Raw genomic sequence first — 18435 nt, 5'->3', positions numbered from 1 at the left:
TTCAGTGGCTAATTGTGTTAAACAGGGCAGAAACAGGTGGATTAGAGGTGGGAAATCTCAAAGGTCAAGAGGACATGAGCTCAGAGCTTCCACTCAGAGTCAAAAAACTGTCAGGATGTCTTAGTGCTAATGAAGCTCTTCCAAACTGTAGTCAATTTTGCAGGAAAAGATGCCAATTATGCAAACTATCCAGTTTAGTCTCTTATGGTAGTCAGAAAGGGCAGAGAGTCAATGGCCAGGGAATGGGGAATGTGAGAACCAAACCATTTGATCTTCCTAATACTTAGCAGGAGCCAGTTCGGCTCATATCATGGATTTGTCTGCCCAGTGGTTTAAAATAGATGCTCAGAATTGCTTCATTTCCTAAAAAATGTTTTAGTAGTTGACGGATTGAGGTAGAGGCAGAAAATATGAACATTATAAAGGTGAAAGTGGAAGATTTAACAATGATAATATTTATCTTAAAAACACTAATCCATTTTATTTACTTTTATCATCCTCTGTATGACCTTGAGCAGTTTACATCAAAGGTGATGACTCCACATTGGTTACTGATATTTCTGTTGCTGTCAAATTTTCAAAAGAATTATTGAGAAATAAAAATCAAAGATTCTATCACAGAACATCAGGGGATTGAACAAAACCTTCTGATCATTTATCAAAAGTGCTACTGATGTCTAATAAATAAGTTTCTTGAGGACTTTTCCTGATGCATTAAATAATCCATTACTAAACTGGTAAAATGTAATATAAGAGGATCAGAAAGCAATGAGTATGTTTTTTTCTTTGTCAGTTACTGAATATGGCCAGCACTTAATGAATTCCAATTACTTCCAAAAGGAAGTAATGCTATTTGTTTGGCCGTATTCAGAGGTATAGATTTCTGGTTGAATGACAATTAAACTCAAAATTGAAATTGAAAGATTTGTGTAACATTTGTTTGATTTAGATATAATTCTTATCTAGAGTCCATTAATCTAGCCAAATTACTTTACAGTATTTCCATTACATAGGAATTCTAATTCAGACAAGTGATTATCACATTTCATATACACAGAGATGGATTCAGGAGTTTTAATGGAGTCATAGAGCATGGGAAGAAGCTAATTGTCCCCACTGGTGCATGCTGAACAAGATTCTCATCTAAGCTAGTACCATTTGTCTGCATTTGACCCTATCCCTCTAAACTTTTCTGATTCATGTGCCTGTCTATGTGTGTTATAAATGTTGCTAATGTACCTGCCTCAGTCATTTTTTCTGGCAGCTCGTTCTACATATGGACCACCCTTGGATGAAGAAATTGTCCCTCAAGTTCATATTAATTCTCCCCTCTATCACTCTAAATTTATGTCCCCTAGTTCATGATTCCCCAACTTTGGGAAACAATACTGTGTGTATTGACCTTATAAATGTCCCTTGTGATACATTTATACACCTCTATAACATCATCTTTCTTGCTTTCCAATGATTAAAATCCCAGCCTGCACATCTTCTCTCCAACACTCATTCTGTCAAGTCCTGGCAACATCCTTGTAAATCTCCTCTGCACTCTTTCTTGGTTAATGGTGTCTTTCCTATAGCAGGGTGACCAAAACTGTACAACAACACTCCTGGCCACCTCCAGTCTATGGCTACAGCCGCTCCAACTCTGGTTTCGATGGCCTAGCTGCTTCAAGACCGCAGATACCACCATCTCCCACTCCAACTGTGGCTGCAAGCTTTGTAGCCTCCATTGTCTGGCCAAGACCTTTCTCACTACCATTGAATCCACTGGCTCCTCTTCTCCCACCACTATTCCCCACCAACCCTGGGTCTCTCAGGCTCACCTCTACCCCTTATCCCTTCTTTATTCCTCTGAATCCCTATCTTCCTCCTACCCATTTCCCTGAACATCCCAACCCTCCCTTCCCTCTGACTCCTCCAACCATCTCTACCCCATTCTAATCTCTGCATGTCTTCACCATCCCCTCTGACCTTCCCCTCTCTGAGGCAGAACATTCCGTCCTCAGCAAGGGCCTTACCTTTGTCCTCCTGCACCTTAGTGAGTTTCACGCACACCCTGACACTGAGCTTCCCTTCCACTGCCTCCATCTCCAAGCCTACTTCTTTGGCAAGGATGCCCCATCCCACACCGTAGATCTCTTCTCTCACCTTCAACCCTCTTCCTCTTCTTGGAAACTCCACACACGTCTTCTGGATCTTTTCATCTCTTACTGCCGACAAGACATCAACTACTGATAGAATGGATGTGGAGAGGATGTCTCCTACAGTGGGGGAATCTAGGACCAGAGGACACAACCTCAGAAAAGAAGGTCTTACCTTTAGAACAAACACAAGGAGAAATTTCTATAGCCAGAGGATGGTGAATCTGTGGAATTCACTGCCACAGATGGCTGTAGAGTCCAAATCACTGGGCATATTTAAAGCAGAGGTTAATAGGCAGGAGAATGGGGTTGAGAGGGATAATAAATCAGCCATGATGTAATTTATTTATTTAGGAATATAGCACAAAGTAGGCTCTCCCAGCCCTTCAAACAGTGCCAGCCCAATTAACCCCAATCTATTCATGGGACAATTTACAATGACCAATCACCCTACCTGGTACATCTTTGGATTGTGGGAGGAAATCAGAGCACCCAGGGAAAATCCACGCATTCCACAGGGAAGATGTACAGAGACTTCTTACAGAACATTGCTTGGTAGATGAAAGATCCTCTGAATCATAGTCCTGGCAAATATTTATTCCTCCAGTAACTGCACCAAAATACATTAACCCTCTTAATCACATTTGTTATTTGTGTAATGTTACAGAGAGAGATACAGGTTGTAAACAAGCCTTTCAGCCCATCAAGTTCACACCGACCACCAATCACCTATTTTATACTAATCCTCTATTACTACGCTTTTTTTATTCTCCCCACCTTCCCATCAAAGTCCTCCAGATTCTAGCACTTACCTACAAACCAGCAGCAACTTACAATGACCAATTAACCTACCAAACTACACATCAGAACCTCCAGAGGAAACCCATTTGGACACAGGGAGAACATGGAAATTCTACATAGGCATCACCTGAGGTCAGCATTGAAACCGGGTCTCTGGTACTGTGAGACAGCAGCTCTACTAACTGTGCCTCTTTGCTGCCCCCAAAGTGTACACATTCAGCTATGTAACAATATACTTCTAATGCCTTTCATCATCGCTGTCGATATGAATGTATATTTGTGTTTTTTTTCTCAGACTGTGAGATAAATCAATTGTTTGGATCACTGAGCAATGACAAGGGCAACATGGTGATATAGTGGTTTGTACTTTTTCCCCATGATTGTGTTGGTTTCTTCTGGGTTCTCCAGCTTCCTCCCACAGTCATTGTAAATTGTTCCATGATTAGGCTAAGATTAAATCAGGGGGATGCTGGGCAGCCTGGTTTGAAGTGCCGGAAGGGCCTATTCCATGCTGTATCTCAATAAGTAAAAATAAATAAATAAACAAAGTAGCTCACACACTACCTCGTGTTCAGAATCTCTGACAGCTTGAACTGATGCAGCTTGTGCTTTCAGAAGTTCCATCATGGTCTGATACAGAACCACATTTTTACATGGCTTTGCCGAAGGGTCAACCTTCAGGGAAGAAGAATGACAAATGGATTTCATTAACATCAGAATCAGGTTTAATATCACTGCCACATGCTATGAAATTTGTTATCTTTACAGCAGCAGTACAATGCAATATATAATAGAGAAAAAAAAGAAAACTGAATTACAGTAAATATACACAAATAATAGTTAAATAAGTTGTGCAAAAAATAGGAAAAAAAGTAATGAGGTAGTGTTCAACGTCCGTTCAGAAGGGAAAGAAATAGTTCCTGAATTTTGAGTGATGGCCTACAGAGAGGAGGTGGGAGATCTTAAGGCCTGGTGCCAAGCAAAGAACCTCTCAATGTCAATAAGCCAAAGGAGATGATTATTAGCATCAGATGATAGAACAACATTGCAGCCAGCAGGGTGCGTATCAGTAAATTAGGGATGCAGAATCAAAAAGAGTGGCAAATACAGTATTCAAAATATTACATCTCAATGCGCAGAGTACAGGTCAACCTTCACTAATCCGACTACCTGTAATCCTGTTCCTTCTATAATCCGGCACTGATTTCAAATTTTCTGTACAACTGTAATTGCAAATTTCCCGGGTCAACGTACCAATCTGCTGCACATTGTTTTGGTTGCGCTAGATCTGTTCACGTGTTGGCACGCTCTTGTAAGTACAGACAGGCAACTCCTGCTTGTTTTCCTGCATTTATTAATATCATTTGCGTGAGGCGTGGCCGCCCAGCACCCGCCCATCTCACCCGCCAATGGCGGGGGAGCTGGCGTGCGCTGGGTTGATCCGCCTTCTCGCCCACCTGCCGGCAGTCGCACACTGCCCTCTGGTGTTGCCCAGCCTCTTCTGCCTATGACCTCAGATCAGGCATGGCGACCCGCTGAATTTAAGCATATTACCAGGCAAGGGACAAGAAACTAATGAGGATTCCCTCAGTAACAGCGAGTGAAGAGGGAAGAGCCCAGCGCCGAATCCCTGGCTTTCGCCGATTTCTGCTTCTGCTCACCCAGATGTGCTGCCACCATCATCAACAGTTTTTGAAGAAACTGTTGTGCCAGTTTCAGCACCAGTTCCTGATGTTTCACTCATTTTTCACAATGAAGATGGTGATGATCCTGACAACCCCACACTTGCAAACATGTAACTTTGCCTGAAGGTATATTAAACGTCTCACTTCAGAAGCGGAAGTGCTCAACTGTTCTGTACAAGTTAATTCCTGTACATTTACCTGTACCCTTTATTTTATCTGTGCCTGTACAGTATATTACTTTATTAACATTTCACTTGCTACTCATTTAATATTTCTGTTTCATTATTATCTAACATACTGATTTACATGTTATTTTAAAGGTACGATGAGGCAGTTAGCTATTGCTTAATGTGGTCCTTCTGTAATTCTGTATTTTCACTAATCCGGCACTCCTCAGATCCCAATGGTGCCGGATTATATAAGGTTGACCTATAAGAAATAAGGTGGATGATCCTGTTTCATTATTACAGATTGTCAGGTATGATGTTGTGACATTACTAAGTCATGGCTGAAGGATGGTTGTAGTTGGGAGCTGAATGTCCAAGATTACATGTTGTATCAGAGGGATAGGAAGGTAGGCAGAGGGATTGGCGTGGATCTGCAGTTAAAAAATTGAATAAAATTAGTAGAAAGATGTAATATAGTATCAGAAGATGTTGAATCCTTGTGGGTTGAGTTAAGAAACTACAAAGGTAAAAGGATCCTGATGGCAGTTATATACAGGCCTCAGCTGGGATGTGGACCACAGATTACAATGGGAAATAGAAAAGGCGTATCAAAAGTGCAACGTTATGATACTTATGATATATATAGGTGATCTTAACATGCAGGCCAATTGGGAAAATCTGGTTGGTAATGGATCTCAAGAGAGTGAGTTTGTTGAATGCCTATGAAATGGCTTTTTAGAGCAGTTTATCATTGACCCTACTAGGGGGATCAGCTATACTGGATTGGGTGTTATGTAATGAACTAGAGATGATTATGGAACATAAGGTAAAAGAACTCTTAGTTCAAAATATGATTTAGTTCAATTTGAAATTTGATAGGGAGGAAGTAAAGTCTTACATAGCAGTATTTCAATGGAGTAAAGGTGGGAGTACAGTGGTATGAGAGAGGAGCTGGCTGAAATAAATTGGAAGGAGCTGCAGGGATATTATTGCTGCACAGTGGAATCATCTGCTGATTGACAGCATGGCAGCAATGGTGTGAATTTCTGGGGAAAAAGAGGAAGGTGCTGGATAGATGTATTCCAAAACACAAAGAAATACTCAAATGGCAAAATAGTACAACCATGGGTGACAAGGGAAGTCAAAGCTAATATAAAAGCAAATGAGAGGGCATACAACAGTGCAAAAACTAGTGGTAAGACAGAGGATTGAAAAGCTTTTAAGAACCTATGGTGAGCAACTGTAAGTCATTAGGAGGGGAAAGAAGAAATATGAAAGCAAGCTAGCAAACAATATCAAAGCAGATAGGAAAAACTTTTTCAAGTATGTAAAAATAAAATAGAGATGAGGGTGGATATAGGACCTCCTGAAAATGAGCCTGGATAAATAATAACATGGGTCATGGAGATGGCAGATGAACTAAAAGAGTATTTTGCATCCATCTTCACTGAGGAAGACACTAGCGGTATGCCAAATGTTGAAGAGTGCAAGAGAAATGAGTTCAGTTACTTTGACAAGGGAGAAGGAGTTCAAAAAGCTAAACAACCTAACCGTACATAAGACAGTGGATGAGATGCACTGCACTCAAAGGTTCTGAAAGAGGTAGCGGAGGAAATTGTGGAGGCATTAGTAATGATTTTTCAAAAATCATTGGACTATGGCATGCTGCCAGAGAACTGGAGAATTGCAAATACCACTCCACTCTTTAAGAAAGGAGGAAGGCAGCAGAAAGGAAATTACAGACCAGTTAGCCTGGCCTCAGTGTTTGGGAAGATGTTGGAGTCAATTGTTAAGGATAAGGTTATGGCGTACCTGCTGACACAGGACAAGATAGGACAAAGTTAGCATGGTTTCCTTCAGGGTAAATCTTGCCTGATGAACCGGTTGGAATTCTTTGAGGAGATTACAAGAAGGATAGATAAAGGGGATGCAGTGGATGTTGTGTATTTGGACTTTCAGAAGGCCTTTGACAGGGTGCCAAATATGAGGCTGTTTACCAAATGTGTCGTGGTGTTCCACAGAAGTCAGTGTTGGGACCCCTTCTTTTAATGCTGTATGTCAATGATTTAGAGGATGGAATAGAAGGCTTTGTTGCCGTTCATAGATGACATAAAGATTGGTGGAGGGCCAGGTAGGGTTGAGGAAACAGATAGGCTGCAGAGGGACTTAGATAGATTAGGAGAATGGGCAAGAAAGTGGCAAATGAAATACAATATTGGAAAATGTATTGTCATGTACTTTAGTGGAAGAAATAAATGTGCAGTCTATTTTCTAAATGGGGAGAAATCCAAAAATCTGAGATGCAAAGGGACTTGGGAGTCCTTGTGCAGAACACCCTAAAGGTTAACTTGCAGGAAAAGTCAGTGGTGAGGAAGGCAAATGCAATGTTAGCATTCATTGCAAGAGATCTAGAATACAACTGATGCTGAGGCTTTATAAGGCACGGGTGAGGCCTCACCTTGCGTATTGTGAACAGTTTTGGGCTCCTCATCTAAGAAAAGATGTGCTGGCATTGGACAGGATTCAGAAGAGGTTCACAAGGATGATTCTGGGAAAGAATACAAGGAACATTTGATGGCTCTGGGTCTGTACTTGCTGGAATTTAGAAGGTTGAGGGAAGATCTCATTGAAATTTCCTGAATGTTGAAAGACCTAGACAGAGTAGATGTGGAAAGAATGTTTCCAATGGTGGGGGAGTCTACGACAAGAGGGCACAGCTTCAAATTAGAGGGGCGTCCATTTAAAACAGAGAAGCAGAGAAATTCCTTTAGTCAGATGGTGGTGAATTTGTGGAATTTATTACTACAGGCAACTGTGGAGGCTAGATCGTTGAGTGTATTTAAGTCAGAGCTTGAGAGGTTCTTAATTGGACATAGCATCAAAGGTTATGGCAAGAAGACTGAGGAATGGGGCAGAGGAGGGAAAAAAGAGATCAGCCATGACTGAATGGTGGAGCATACTCAATGGACCAAATGGCCTAATTCTACTCCTATGTCTTATGGTCTTCAGGAGAACTCACACCATTCACACCCCCTTTACATTGGCAGCACAGCAGTGGAAACTGCAAACAGTTTCAAACTCTTGGAAGTGCACATCGTACTTAACCGCTATGGTCCCAGAGCACGTCCTTCACAGTCAAGAAAGCTCACCAATGCCTCTACCTTCTGTGGAAGCTGAAGAGAGCTGGACTTTGCAAACCATACTCATGTCATTCTACAGATGTGCAGTATAGGGAGCACCATAACAAGCTGCATCATTGCTTAGTATAGAAATGACACAGCAGCAGACAGGAAGGCTCTACAATGGGTAGACAAAACTGCCCAATGCATCACTGGCACCAGATTGCCCACCATCAAGGACATTTATATGGAAAGATGCCAGAAAAGGGTGAATAACATGTCGTATCCCACACTCCCTGCTCATGGACTGTCCCACTGTCATCAGGAAGGAGGCTACGTAGCATCCATGCCAGGAACACCAGGGTCAAAAACAGTTACTTTCCCCAAGCAGTAAGGCTAACTCCACCACTACTTTATTATTTCCCATCAGCCAGCTTATGTATGGTCCAGCGTCACTTCATGGACATACGATCAAACTACGTATAGAAGCTATTGTAAGTATTTATATTTATTACATGTTTGATATTATTATTATTGTGTTCTTTATCTTTTGTGTTTTTTAAGGGTTTCATTGGATCCAGGGTAACAATTGTTTCATTTTCCTTACACATGTAGGGAAAAGATATTAAACAATCTTGTATCTTGAATAAAGTGCTATGGAAACCAGACTAGAGAAAAGGCAGTGGATTCTGACTGTAAATTTAATGTAAAAAATTCACAAGTTTCAAAAACTGGTTAAGTTTCTGGAACTTGGTCATAACTCAAACACCAGTGGGTTTAAATGAGGCAGATAAAGGAGCAGGTCCTAGTTCCAGGTGGTCCCAGGATCAAATTCATTTTGAAACCCTTAGGTCTAACCACTCTCCTGTTTTCCAACTGCCTGTTTTCCCTTATTCTGTGGCTCCCGTTATCCCTACCCTTTCCCCTCCTCAGTATCCTCGACCTGCCCATCACCTCTCTCTGGTTCCTCACCCCTTCCCCTTTACTGCATGGTCTATTGTCCTCTTCTACTAGATTCATCGTTTGTTTGCCCTTTGACACTTCCACCTGTCATCTCCCAACTTCTCATATCATTCCCTTTCACCCCCTTCTCCCTCCCCCACCTACCTATCTACCCCCCTCACGTGTACATACCTATAACCTGCCAGCTGTGCTCCACCCCTCTCCCCATCCTTTTATTCCCTTTTCTTTTTTAGTCCTGATGAAGGGTCTTGGCCTGAAATGTTGACTGTTCATTTCCCTCCATAGATACTTCCTGACCCACTGAGTTTCTCCAGTATTTTGTGTGTATTACTCCAGATTTCCAGCATCTGTAGATGCTCTTGTGTCTTGTATTTAAAAATTATGCCTCCTCTTCTTTCAATTACCCCATCAGAATGATGTACAGAATAGGCCCACGAGGCACATTGTCAGCAACCCCGATTAAACCCTCGTCTAACCACAGTACAATTTACAATGACCAATTAACCTACTAACTGGTACGTATTTGGACTGTGGGAGGAAACCAGAGCACCCAGAAGAAACCCATGCTTTCTTTAGGGAGGATGTACAAACCCCTTACAGTTTACCGGGATTGAACTCTGAAATCCAACACCCCGAGCTGTATTAGCGTCACACTAACTGCTATATTACCATGGTACCCTATATGCTTTTACAATACAGAGAGCATATGACTCTACCTCAAAAGTCATGACAATCTGGTCCATGTTAACTTCTTCATCATCCTTTTCAATCAGGTTTGGTGGGAGGATGAACTCTCTCTTCACCGATGTGATCCTGTCATCCTCACGATGATATGTCACTTGGATATGCTCTGCATTAATCAGGAATATTTGCTCTGCCACATCCTCGTGGGCTAGCTTTTTTCTGTTTCTGGCAAAGCGTTCTGTTATTTTCTAAAAAGGAGAAGCAAAAAGATGAAAAAAAAATCAGAAAATATTCAGTAAGTCATGCAGTATCATTGGAGTGTCACCCTGGGATTAATAGCGCTGATGATTTTTTAATCACATCAAGAAAAAAATCAGAAATGCAAGAAATTTTAAATTGCAAAGAAAATGGGAAATGAGCAGAGAATGAAGAGTAAGTTTGGTTCCTGGGTGGAGCCGATGAGCGTTAAGTTGTGGCAGTTCTGTCTGTGGTGGTAAAGGTATTTCTGGAGAAAAACAGAAAATGTTAAAGATACTCAGCAGGTCAGGCTGCATCTGTGCAGAGAGAAACAGTCAATATTTCACCCTTTAGTCAATAATCACCCTTTCCAAAGATCAAAAGTGTGAAAATAAATCTTTTTTATTTGCGGAGAGGAGGAAGGTGGAATATAAATGATAAGTGTGGAAACCAAGGATGTCTGGATGACTCAATTGCTTTCAATGCCATTAAGACAGGGAAATGAATGTTTGTAAATTGTAGTGGATTTGTAAACTATATCTAGATGAACTGTAAATAGAGGAATGAGTACAACTGAACGGAAAACAATACTCAAATTATGTCATGTAGAATAGAGCAGTTGCTGAAAATAAAAGGAAACTCTGAAAATACAGTAGATTAGAAAATATACAATACTGTAAAAAAGGCTTAGGCAAATATGCATAGCTAGGTCACCTAAGACTATTGCATAGTACTGCATTTGTCAATGTGGAGCACAGAGCAAATTTGTAAATCAGATAGGAGCAAAGGATGTTGGAAATGGCAGGGGTGGAGCACCACAGGAGGGGTGTGGGACAGGTGGAAGAGGAGGAGTGCAGACACACCCAGCCCTGAGACACCAGGCAAGGGCATTTAATTCCAAACAATTGATTTATTGATTATTACACAATATCTCTCTGGCACTTCCCGCTCCCTCCCCTGTCTTCCCCCTTTCCCAACCATGATTCCCCTGGTCCCACTCTCAGTCCACAATAGAGACCCATATCAGAATCACGTTTATCATCACTCACATATGTCATGAAATTTGCATTTTTGCAGCAGCAGTACAGTGCAATACATAAAATTACTACAGTACTATGCAAAATTCTTAGGCACCCTAGCTATACCGTATATATATTTTTGCCTAAGACTTTTGCACAGTACTGTAGATTGAGTAAGAGTTACTGTGCAAAAATTATTTACATCAGAACTATCTAGTTCTGTCACAACTGTAAATGTTTATTATCTGAAATTGTTGAATTCAATACTGACTTCAGTATATCTAGGCCGAAGATGAGGTGTTGTTCCTGATCTTACAATGGGCATCATTGGAACAGCATGGGAGGTCAAAGGTAGAGAGTTCAGAGTTGAACATGTCTGGAGGAGGAGGAATTAAGAGAGGAATGAAACCTGAAATCAGATGAGAAGAGAGAAAATAAGATGAATTTTGGAAATTTGAAATGAGCTGAAACTGTTGAATTTGGTGTTGAGTCACAAAGGTTATCCTGTGCAAAGACAGAACATGATTTAGTTATTTGACCTGATGGTGGGCACAGTTGGAAAAGTGCAGGAAGTCAGTGGATGGTGAATTGAGTATCAGGCTACAGGGAATTCATGGTCACCTGTGCAGACTGAACAGTAGTGTCCTTTTAAAGTAATCACCCAAACTGCCTTTGGTTTGCTCAAAGTACAAAAGGCCATATTGTGCAGTAATTAAATTGAAAGATGAGCAAATAAATCATTGTTTCACCTGGAATAAACGTTTGGGTGTCAGAGTAGCAAGAAGAGAATGTGCTGCATCTCTTATGGTTGCCTGAGAAGTTAATGTGAAGAGTGAGTTCTAGTGAGACAGGAGATGCTGAAGAAACTCAGTGGGTCATGCATTATCAGTAACTGAAAATGGACAGTCAATGTTTCATAGAAACATAGAAAACCTACAGCAAAATACAGGCCCTTTGGCCCACAAAGCTGTGCCGAACATGTACTTACTTCAGAAATTACCTAGGGTTACCCATATCCCTCTATTTTTCTAAGCTCCATGTACCCATCCAGGAATCTCTTAAAAGACACTATTGTATCCACCTCCACAACTGTCGCCGGCTGCCCATTCCACACACTCACCACACTCTGCGTAAAAATCTTACCCGACACCTCCTCTGTACCTACTTCCAAGCACCTTAAAACTGTGCCCTTTCATGCTAGCCATTTCAGCCCTGGGAAAAAACCTCTGACTAACCACATGATCAATGCCTCTCATCATCTTCTACACCTCTATCAGGTCACCTCTCATCCTCCACTGCTCCAAGGAGAAAAGGGAGAAAAATTCACCTCTCACCATCACTCAACCTATTCTCATAAGGCATGCTCCCCAATCCCGATAACATCCCTATAAATCTTCTCTGCACCGTTTCTATAGTTTCCACATCCTTCCTATAGTGAGGCGACCAGAATTGAGCACAGTACTCCAAGTAGGGTCTGACCAGGGTCCCATATAGCTGCAACGTTACCTCTCGGCTCTTAAACTCAATCCCACGGTTGATGAAGGCCAATGCATCGTATGCCTTCTTAACCACAGAGTCAACCTGTGCAGCAGCTTTGAGTGTCCTATGGACTCGGACCCCAAGATCCCTCTGATCCTCCACGCTGTCAAGAGTCTTACCATTAATACTATATTCTGCCATCATATTTGACCTACCAAAATGAACCACCTCACACTTACCCGGGTTGAACTCCATCTACCACTTCTCAGTCCAGTTTTGCACCCTATCGATATCCCGCTGTAACCTCTGACAGCCCTCCATACTATTCACAACACCTCCAATTTTTGTGTCATCAGCAAATTTACTAACCCATCCCTCCACTTCCTCATCCAGGTCATTTATAAAAATCACAAAGAGAAGGAGTCCCAGAACAGACCCCTGAGGAACACCACTGGTCACCGACCTCCATGCAGAATATGACCCATCTACTACCACTCTTTGCCTTCTGTGGGCAAGCCAGTTCTGGATCCACAAAGCAAGGTACCCTTGGATCCCATGCCTCCTTACTTTCTCAATAAGCCTTGCATGGGGTACCTTATCAAACACCTTGCTGAAATCCATATATACTACATCCACTGCTCTACCTTCATCAATGTGTTTAGTCACATCCTCAGAAAATTCAAACAGGCTTGTTAGGCACAACCTGCCTTTTACAAAACCATGCTGACTATTCCTAATCATATTATGCCTCTCCAAATGTTCATAAATCTTGCCTCTCAGGATCTTTTCCATCAACTCACCAACCACTGAAGTTAGACTCACTGGTCTATAATTTCCTGAGCTATCTGTACTCCCTTTCTTGAATAAGTGAACAACATCTGCAACTGTCCAATCCTCCAAAACCTCCCCCGTCCCCATTGATGATGCAAAGATCATTGCCAGAGGCTCAGCAATCTCCTCCCTCACCTCCCACAGTAGACTGGGGTACATCCCATCCGGTTCTAGTGACTTATCTAACTTGATGCTTTCCAAAAGCTCCAGTACATCCTCTTTCTTAAGGTCTATATGCTCAAGCTTTCAGATCTAAACCCTTCATTAGGACCAGTTCACAAGGTCACTTCCCTTTTCCTGACCACTATCTGGCAACACTTTGCCTAACAACAGTCTCAGCTGCCATTTATGATGTCCTTGAATCTTAAGTAACTTGTTAATGTGCTGTTTTTTTAAGCACATGTACATCTTAAATAGTTACTACTTGGAAAAGGATCAAGACATAGAGACAGAAAATGACAATTTTCATGGGAGTTGCAATAAAAGGGGAACATAGGAAGAGAAAGAGGATGAAGAAATGGATTACTTACCAGAATGGTCCGGTAGTTTGAGAGAACAGATCCTGGGAGCTTCACTTTCTTTTGTCGTCTGGCAAATATTGTGTTCCTGTAAATGAGGAAATCTGGCCTGTTGCTGAACTGCTCTATCAGCTCAGTAGGGGTTTCCACTCTGCTCATGAGCCCATCCACACGAAGCTTACCATTGAATGTCATTGTCCTTTCGGTCTCTGGCTCGGAAGATCGGTAGACATGTTCTGTAAGAAATGAACATCAGGGAGTCATGGAGAAACAAATGCTGCCATGCAACTTTGCAACTTCTTACTGTCACTCCATATTGTCTGAGCCCACTGGATGGAACAAGGAAATAAAACCATGGAATGGTCCACAAAATCCTTCTTACAAAGAGATGGAATATAGACATCTCTTCTTCCATGTGAATCCAAACATATCACTATTTTTTGGGCTCAGAAGAAACTCTTGAAATCATTTTGGGGCTCTTTAGACCCTGGTGTGTTATTATATGAGTACATAAGAACTTAAATTCTCAGTGTGCAATGCGGCAGTTCACCTGGAACTGGAAGTTGAGTCCGTGAGCTGGTCACACATGCTCACTATAGAGCTAGAAGCTATGTACTGTAAATAAATATGTGCTAGCATTAAAACCCATGCAACGTTTATCTTTTATCAAGAGAAAACATAACATGGTGTCAGAAGTCGGCATGAGGACTAAACACAGAGCGTAAATGAATACCTCAAGTGACTGAGAAAGAGACGTGTTAGTTCTGATGGGGGAGAAAGAGATTGTGCTTGAAGCAAGTGAGATGAGCAGCCAGCATGATAACACAACACATTGTTCCTGAATAAAAACACAAAATGCTGGCAGAACTCAGCAGGCCAGACAGCATCTATGGGAGGAGGTAGTGACGAAATTGTTCCTGAAGTTCACCAAGAAATTAAAGTGAGAGATGCTGAAAATCCACCTAATGGATAACCTAAGCCCTCAAGCACCTATGCAGCTTACTGGCAATTTAACAGATAACTGGAAATGCTTCAAACTGTGATTCAATATATATTTAGCAGCAGGTAGAGCTGGCAGGGGCAGAGGAAAAATTGAAAGTATCTATTTTGCTACATGTAATGGTAAAGATGGTTTGGACATCTTTAACAGCTTTCAAATTGATGAGACAGCCTTTACTTTGGACACTCTGGTGACAAAATTTGAGGAGTCTTTTATCCCAAGTCAAAACATCATTTCTGAAACATATAAATTATTTTCCTGTGACAAGAAACAAGGTGTTGGCCAAAGCTAACACACAATGAGTAAGTCCTGTGAGTTTGGAGATTTGAGAGACTCACTAGTTGGAGACAAAATAGTTTGTGGTACTTCAGAGAATGGGCTCAGAGAAAGAACACTGTGAAAAAAAATTAACACTAAAAAGACTATGGATATGTGCAGGGCAGCAGAATCTACATGAACATAAGTTAAGGTGTTGTACAAGGCAGAAACATGCTGACATGGCATTTTTCAAAGCAACAGCAAAGCAAAGAGGTAGGCTCAAACAGCAAATGCAGAGGTCAGCACATTCTAAAGATGTATTCTGCTTACGGAAAGTCCTGCAATAATCGTGGGAAGAAGAATCATTTTGTGAAGTGCTGCAAAGCTGGGTGATGCACCATCAATAACTCTTGGAGATGTGAGGCGAGATATAGGCTTTTATTGGCTGGAAGAAAGAACAAGCAGCAATTGACCACCACACTGCATCCTGGAGACTGAGCCCGGGGCGGAGTCCCCAATCGCCTTTATACCGGGGTCTGTGGGAGGAGCCACGGTCAGTGGGAGGAGCCACAGGAGCAGTCAGCAGGGGGGGCATGTCCAGACAGGTATATGTAGTTCACCACACTGGGGCTACCAAGAGAAAAGTGCACACAGTTGCTGAGGAAATGAAGGAATTCTTTGTGGATTGCTGGTGCTGGTAAAACATTGTTCCAGGACTGTGAATGAGTCATTCAAGTCTGACATCGGAGCCCAGGTGAATCTGTTGTCCATCGATAACTACAAGACTCTGAAGGTAAAGAGCAAGATTTACCCAGTGAAGTTTAAAGTGACAGGCTATACTGGGGACAACCTTCTTGTGAAAGGGGGCTATATAGTGACTTTCAAGTTTAAAGGAGAGCAGCTAAAGAGGGTACAGCCAACATTAGGTCTGAGTGCATGTGAAAAGCTCAACCTGGTGAAAAGAGTTTTCCTAGTGGCTTCACAGTCCAAAGATGACCACACTTCACTTATGGAAGAGTATGCAGATTTTCTGGGGGTAGGGGGTGCTCAGATGCTTACCTGATGTAACTTGAGAAACTCATAACAGTATCCACGAGAGCTCCAGAGAGATTATGCAAGGCAAGCACAAGAATGCTACCTTCCATGATAAGTCAGGATGCCAGTGCTAAACAGTGATCATGATGAATAAGCTGCCAATATTGCTTGCTCATCATGTGGCTTTGGTTTAAAATCTGTCTCTCATCAACTTCCAGTTAAAGACTGGAGATCAAAAATATCCCCATGATCCTCTCCAAAGTTGAAAAAAAAGGAAGATGGAGTGGCCACACAGACCCAAAGGTGAGAACAACAGCAACAGCTCAACACAAACCAACAGGAGGAGATGCTATCTTTGATATACAGCATACAGAAGGAGCTCTGTGAATTGAGACAGAATCAGTTGGAACTTCTGCAAAGTCTCACTGATCACATGTAGCTCAGGGCTCCATTATGAGGCATGTAGAGCAAATTATGGTCACACAGCAAGAACAAGAACACATATAATTTTGGCAGCAAATGTGAAAAAATAAACTTGTTCAGAGTTCTAAGATGGACACTAATATTGAAACAGCAAGTGATAGCAACACATAAAGCAGACCAAAAAGGATCATCAAACCACCTCAGAGAGTGATTGAGAGTTGTTAGTAATAAGAGACATTACAATTGAAGTTAATGTAAATATCTTTGTTGGAAAACATTATTGTTTCTTGCAGGTTTATGAGGGCATAGTTTTGGTGTTTTTTTAAAGGGGGAAGATATATTATTATGTGTACATAATAAAGAACTTCAGTTCCCAGTGGACAATGCAGGCGGTTCACCTGGAACCTGAAATGATGCTGGAGACCTGATCGCACACACTCTGTGTGGAGCTAGAAGCTATGTACTATAAATAAATATGTGCTAGCATTAGAACCCATGCACAGTTTGCCTTTTATCAAGAACAAACATAACACCCAGTTTCGGTCCCTTGAAATACTGAGAATTTTGAAGGAGACCACCTTGTATGTTACAACCTAGGAGAATGGTTCTGGCATCACAGCAGTATCAAACAGTCTGCACTAAATAGGATATAGCCAATGGTGGAAAGCAGACACAAACTGGGAAAAAGCTTGAATACTATTTACCAAACAGAAGATATCAGGGCCACATGGGCTCATCATTGTCTAACTGTTCCATGAAAACTACTATCTATCATATTTAATTTTTCTAAGCTTTAAGAGCTGTCCTCACTTTTAAGTGCCAGAGGTCGGCCATTTCTAAAATGCTCTGTAATGGTCTGAGTTTTCATGTTACGTTCAATTTTCTCCAGCATGTCCTTTCTGTTAGCATACCACTCTGTCACCTTCAGAAAAGTAGTACCTGCGGATGATAAAGAGAAAGGTTTTGGATCTCTTTTCATTCAACCTTGTGTGCAATTCACTTTTGCTGATGTAGTTAATAATGAACAATTTTATTAAATAATTTTTATTCATAAGTTTGGGTTGTAAATCTGTTCTCCCATGGAATATTACTCTTTTTCACTTTAAAAATGTACCTCCTTTTGAAGAACAAACACCAGATAATTTATTTTCTGTAAAATTCACACAGTTGTAGTAAGGAAATCTGCTCATGATCAGTTTTACTTACTTCCTCATGCACCAAGTGTCTGAAACAAATCAGGGGAAAATCAAGCACAAACCACATAATTTTAAGGTTCATCAGTCAATGTCCAATCATTTGTGAAGTAAAGCTGTAATTACAGTGGAAGCATCTGTAATTCAGTTGGCTTATTATGTGGAATGTAAATTGGAAAACTAATATTTTGCATCTAAACTTATAACACATTTGGTCTCCTTTCTCTCCCAACCCCACAATACTATCTTGCTGGAAAATGCATATCTTTTTACTGGGTACTGTTAGGATTGAGTTACATAGACATGGAAGTTCTCAGTTTCCAGCACTGGTCTGTTGTTGACCATCTCACTACAATCCTGCTTGTCAATGCATGATCTCATGAACAAAGGATGAGGACTGAATTGAATCAAATGTGATGCCCTAACATCTGAACAGCGCTTACCTCAAAGTCCCAAGGTAAAACTGGGTTTCTGGGATAAGTCACTCACATGTTCCTGAAGGAGCATTAACAAAAAAGGAAGACAAAAACATAAAAACAATGAAAACTTACATTCATCATCCTCATATTCAATCAGACGCTTCACCATCCCATCCACGTTCAAGTATGGTGCATACTTTTCTAAATTCACCTTCTTATACTGAATTAACTTCTCACCATTTGGACAACGTGTCTCAATATCTGCAAGAAATAAAAGATTAAATTAATTTTTAGAATTTTTTACAATTTATAGGCCAGCTTTGTACTATTATGCTCACAGGTGAGAATAATATTCTCTAAAGGGAACCATCGAATCTTACACCGCAGAAACAGGTGACTTGCCTGAATCAGATTTTTGCAAGAGCTACTCAAATGCTGCATTGCCACTATTGTGTATGTG

At 41.2% G+C, this 18435-nt stretch overlaps 1 protein-coding gene across 2 annotated transcripts in view; it reads right to left on the bottom strand.

Annotated features, from left to right (window-relative positions):
• ccdc135 (coiled-coil domain containing 135) overlaps positions 1–18435 on the bottom strand; it is a 102252-nt gene that overhangs the window by 23198 nt on the left and 60619 nt on the right. For both annotated transcript variants that reach the window (XM_073040338.1, XM_073040339.1), the window contains 5 exons: positions 18108–18236; positions 17174–17302; positions 13660–13883; positions 9596–9811; positions 3510–3620 (listed from right to left, as the gene is read on the bottom strand). In XM_073040338.1, coding sequence (XP_072896439.1) covers positions 3510–3620; positions 9596–9811; positions 13660–13883; positions 17174–17302; positions 18108–18236 — 809 coding nt within the window. The remainder of the gene's footprint in view (positions 1–3509; positions 3621–9595; positions 9812–13659; positions 13884–17173; positions 17303–18107; positions 18237–18435) is intronic.

This window comes from Hemitrygon akajei, chromosome 3 (genome assembly GCF_048418815.1).
Source record: "Hemitrygon akajei chromosome 3, sHemAka1.3, whole genome shotgun sequence".
In the NCBI taxonomy this organism is placed as follows: Eukaryota; Metazoa; Chordata; class Chondrichthyes; order Myliobatiformes; family Dasyatidae; genus Hemitrygon; species Hemitrygon akajei.
Note: the sequence above shows the minus strand (reverse complement) of the source record. Positions and strands in the feature narration are given on the sequence as shown.